At 43.7% G+C, this 5,447-nt stretch overlaps 1 protein-coding gene across 5 annotated transcripts in view; it reads right to left on the reverse strand.

The window, feature by feature from the left end:
* Positions 1-5,447, reverse strand: part of ELF2 (E74-like factor 2 (ets domain transcription factor)) — a 105,830-nt gene that overhangs the window by 21,858 nt on the left and 78,525 nt on the right. For 2 of the 5 annotated variants that reach the window (XM_008584936.1, XM_008584935.1), the window contains exon 1: positions 3,854-4,043. The exons of the other annotated variants lie outside the window; for them this stretch is intronic. In XM_008584936.1, the coding sequence (XP_008583158.1) occupies positions 3,854-3,911 (58 nt within the window). In that variant the 5' untranslated portion in view covers positions 3,912-4,043. Of the gene's footprint in view, positions 1-3,853; positions 4,044-5,447 lie in introns of those variants that run through there. 5 annotated transcript variants of the gene reach the window in all.

Consider the following 5,447-nt stretch of genomic DNA (forward strand, 5'->3'; position numbering starts at 1 on the left):
GGAAAAAAAAAAAAAAAAAAAAAAAAAAAAAAAAAAAAAAAAAAAAAAAAAAAAGTCAAGTATACTTGAGAATAAGAAGGCAGGATATTTTAAACTGCAAATCTTCCAGAAAATCCAGACCATACATACATAATACTTTTACATATATATTAGGAAAGTAACAATGCTAGACATTTGTTTTTCTTCTATTAAGCTATTTATACTAAAAATGAGCCAAAATTATTAAATAAATTATATCATTGATTTATCCAACGTATAGACAGACTCAGCCTCGAATTCCAGTTTGGCACACACTTCTATTTTGGCTACAAGAAATTAACCTTCCAATTACATAGCAACCTTACAGATATATTTACTCACGTGGTGTAATATAAAAAAAAAAAAATTCAAGAAGAAAAGCCTTGACTTTCCATTAAATATTTCTGAGCCACTTACAATTTTAAGAGCTTTAAAAGTCATTAGATAACATCTAGTCAACCCTGTCTTCGTACAAGAGATGAACCCCTAAAGAGGTTAAGTCACTAGCACACAGCAAGCTCAGTAACAGCTAGATATAGTACCTCAACTTCTGACTTCAGAGTAAAGGCTCATTCTCATACATCACGTTGTCAATGAAAGTATGTCAAGTATATCAAGTCTTTACCACAAAAATATCTCGTATTTTAAAATAACCGATTTTTAACAAATAAGCTTATTTATTACATCCCTTACTCACACTCCTCTGACAGCATAAATATTGATAGCTAAAGGAGTGCATATAGGACTAGCAGGCTAGCTCAGTTGGTTAGAGCTCAGCGTTATGACACCATCGTCAGGGTTCGGATCCCCATACCAGCCAGCCGCCAAGGGAAAAAAAAGGCGTGTATATAGATGATACTTAAGCCCCCAAAGGAGGAAAATAAAAGCCAAAGCATATCCTCTAGTACATTAACATGTAAAAATAGTAGTGATAACGTTAAGTGCTTTATACTTTCTTAGAAAGTTACTCTAACATTACTCAATTTAAAGCTTATTTCTCTAGAAGTTTTCACAAATCAGTCATTTTACACCAATCATCAAGACACTGTAACAATTACTGTAGCTATTTTAACATTTATACATTATTTACATTTTCATCTGTCTCCTCGATTAGACTATAAAACCTTTGTAAGGAAGAATTTTCTCTAATATTTGATGACTTCCCTCAAGGAGATAAACAGGTATCATTTTGTCCATTTTACAAATACAAACAACACTCTCCCAATGCCACTGGAAATAGGCAGCAATAAAAACTGAGAACCATGATTCTTAATTTTCTGGGCCATCTTTCCTCCCCAACTATTAACTTACTGAATAAACCTTGGGTAAATCACCAAACCTCTCTCAAGTTTCCTTCTAAAATAGGGCTTTCAAGGGAGTTTCAGAGTACAAGAACATGATTAAGGAAATAATTTGAAAATAAGTATATGTAAAACATTCTTTACAGAACATTATGATCATTAAAGAAGCTTTTAAAAATTAATAGAGATGACCGGTAAGGGGATCTTAACCCTTGACTTGCTGTTGTCAGCACCACCCTCTCCCGAGTGAGCTTAACTGGCCATCCCTATATAGGGATCCGAACCCATGGCCTTGGTGTTATCAGCACCACACTCTCCCAAGAGCCACGGGCAGGCCCCTAAAGAAGCTTTAATTGTAGAAAAACTGCAGGAGAGCTAGTTGGAAAACGGCATTTAACTTTTTTAAAAGGAAGACAAAACTTTTCTGTTTTCAAACCAAAGACTGTCTATATACACACTCCACGCAAAATATGTACAGGTCACATTGTTTCGCCGATAAAGCCAAAATCTTATGAAAAAATACCTTTCTTGGGCAAAGTTCAGTCCTCTTACCTTTATAGTATTTTTCAAAGTTCTGACTGAGGAGGCTATTCTAACGTTCTCTCTGAATGTTCACACCAGTGAAAACATCTCTTGAAATGTACAGTTCAGCACTTCAAGGAAATATCACGGACCCAACAATTCCAAGTATCGTCAGTACTAATAATATAAAGCCAAAAATTCTATCCTTTAATTCCTATTATGTTATTGGTGGACTGAACATACTCAAACAAATGCGTTTTAATCACTACTCAGTAAACTGTGGGTTTTTTTGATATGGGGGGGACCTTTAAGACGTGTAATATTACATTTTATACAATAAAAGGGTAGTCATCATTATGTTATACAATGCATATGGTTATAATATTCCAGACTTTGTTTGACCTTAAAAGTTCTGTTAAATTTAGAAATATACGTAACATGTGTTCATAATTTCCCCAAATCGAACTGAATCACAGTGTTTCACCAACCAAACTACCAATTTCAATTCCCCTCCCTAAAAACAATGGATGGAAAATAGTGTAAGATCTTTTGCATTATTGTTCTTGGTGAATACTTCTGATCTTCCAATTCCCAACGATGGCGACATGAAATAGAATCCGGGGAAAGGAACATATGTGTTATTATTACGGTAAGTAAATAGTATTCCAGTAGTGCTACATCGACCCAGGGCCCTCACTACTGTCTGCTATTAAGTAAAGCTGCTTGCTGCGCTGTCAGGGCCCTCACTACTGTCTGCTATTAAGTAAAGCTGCTTTTTCTATGTAACTTAAGTCCGTGCCCTTCCGCTGCAGCAGTGGCGCTGCACATCCCCCACCCCTGCGGCCACTTCCGTGTTTACACTCCTCTTCCCTCCAATTCCATGCGTACATTGTCAGCTTCACTCCCGCCCAATCTTCATTGGCCCACAGCGAGCCCTTAGTCCCGCCCCCAGAAATCAACGTTCTTATTTGGAACATCTCACAGAGCAGATTGGAACCAGAGGTCTGTCAATCCCGTCCGTTCTGTCCTCTCCGAGGAGCTTCCGCTATGGTGGGAGGTTTGGGGGGGAGGGGAGAAGGGGGCAATTCCTTGCTGAGACTTCCCTAGGGCCAAGACTCCCGCCCTCCCGCCCCACTCCTTCACATTCACCCACTGTTTACAAAAATAAACGTTCTTCTCTGACGCCCCAACACTCCAGATCAAAGGGTACAAATTAAGTGCCGTGTCTTTTCGATGCCCCCCCCCCAAAAAAAAAAAACAACCCACGAGGGAAGGGGCATAAGCCTGTTTCTTCACAGCCGCCCATTAAATAAGGAAAGGGAGGCGGGCCCCTTGGAAACACCATCCCCGTTCCTCAACACTATTAAGTGACCCTTTCCAGAACCGTTACTCCTGAGGTTGCAGAAGGTGGGGATGTGAGGAGCAGGGAGGGTCAGAGCATTTTTTTGGCGGGTATCGATCCACCGGACATCGCCCTGGGCGACCTCATCCACGCGGAAGTCGTGGATTTGTGGACGAAGTCCGAAAAAAGCGGGGCGGGGTGGTGAGCGCTCCCCGGAGGAGCCCGCCGCCTCCGACCGCGGGCAGAAGCGGCCTCTCCGGCCAGACAGCGTGGCAGGCGCAGCCGAGACAACAGCCTCACTCACTTCCTGGTTCCTTTGCAACTGGGGTGAAGCGCACAACTCGTCCGCTCCCGAGTCCCCAACTTAGCCGCGGCTCCGTTCTCCAGCACCCGCTGCCAGCGCTAAGCCCGGCAGCTGCCGCCGCTGCTCGCAGAGCCCACTCTGAAGCGACAGCTCCGGATTCGAGGCAGGTTACTCTCCAAGGTGATCACTTCCTGATTCGTCGCCTCCATTACTTCATTCACTCCCCCCTTTCCCCCGACCGCCCCAGTGACTGTGAGGTGGACACTGTACCCCATGCACTGACCGCTACAGGGGAGTCACCCCGCCTTTTCTGCACCCTCTCTCCTGCTGCACCGATGCACGGGAGAAAAGTTCCCCGATCCTTACCGGCCCGGATGAGCAGATCCAGCTGGTTCGTGGGTCCCTCATGCAGAGACGTCGCCATGTTTATCCCGGGGCTGGAGCTGCTGCTTCACATTGACTTATACCGTGAGCAGCGGCGGCAGGGTAGGAGGCGGAATCCGCGGCCGGAGACACACGCCGTGCAATCGACACACACACACGCACTCGCACACACTCCAACGCCCGGATCCTTGCGCGTCCTCCCGACAGGAAGCCGAAGCCGGCCCGCCTCCCGCCGCCGGGCTGAGAAACCCCACCACCTAACGGCAGGGGCGGGGGGGCTGCGGCGGCTCGGCGGCAACGCGATCCTTCCGCCCCGCGCCCAGACAGGAAGTCCCGGACGCTAGCTCCCGAGAGCGGCCGCAGCCCGCGGCGAGAAAGACACCTGAAGCTGGGAAGTCGCTCCGGGAGCCGCAGGGAGGACACAGCCCCTCGACAGGAAAAGGCACATTTCACGCTCTGCGGAAGGAAAGTCTGCAATTCTACCCCCTCTGGAAAAGAGCCATTAATCAAATTTTCTTCCTGGGAGCGATTTAATACTTAGTCCCGCTGCTGTAAATAAAGGTGGCTATTTTACTTGTTTGGGCCTTTTCAAAGCTTATGCAACATGCAACCTGTTCCCCTTGAAAGAGCTGAACTTTAAGATAGGAACACTAACAAAAAAGTCATACCTAGAAAATATTCTAAAAGCTTTACTTGGAAAGTAAGGAGCTCCCAACTACTTTCGAAGACCGACTTTGTCCTTCTCCCTTTACAAAAGTGTCAAAGGAGCACACTAAATAGGTATTTAGTAAACAACAGAACACGCCAACTTCTGGGAGATTACATTAGACTCCCCGAATTTGCTAATTATGAAATTCATGTACCCTTTCATTTCTGTTTGGTTCATTTGTTTCACAAATGAACGTATTCATTGATATCATCTACTTCAAAAAATCTTTTTGCTAGAAACTGACCTCATTACAAATAAGGTACATATTAAAATACAATGGAAGAGGAAGTTAAGTTGCCAATTTAGTGACTATAGATTTATTGAAAACATGGGGACTAAGACTTCACTAAAACAAAATGCTTCCCCGATTTCAGAATTTTGTAATATAAAAATTGAAACAAAATGTTACCCTAAAGTTGTTTATACATAAAATTCACATAGAATAGTGCCTCCTACAGAGAGTAAGTGCTCAGTATTTGCTGAATAAACACAAGATATGTGGCAGTTTAAAATGTAAAATAACTAAGGTAACAATTTTTATCATCTGAAGGGACTGAACTGTGCTGATAATCTAGAGAAAAAATTTAGTGGTAATATTAATGCAATATAATTTTATAAATGTTTGCCCAACATCAGTAGAGCACCAGACTGGATTTACACAACACATGACTAATTATTCTCATTTTCTTCTAATATTCATTTATTCTCTTGGTCCTTTCCACTAGCTCTACCACCATGATCCCCACTCCCCTCCCCCCAAAAAAGAACATACATGCCGGGCCGGCCCAGTGGCGCACTGGATAGTGCGCCGCTTGGGAAGCGCGGCGGCGCTCCCGCCGAGGGTTCGGATCCCACATACAGACCGGT

The sequence above is a fragment of the Galeopterus variegatus genome, unplaced genomic scaffold, assembly GCF_000696425.1.
Source record: "Galeopterus variegatus unplaced genomic scaffold, G_variegatus-3.0.2 Scaffold3408, whole genome shotgun sequence".
In the NCBI taxonomy this organism is placed as follows: domain Eukaryota; kingdom Metazoa; phylum Chordata; class Mammalia; order Dermoptera; family Cynocephalidae; genus Galeopterus; species Galeopterus variegatus.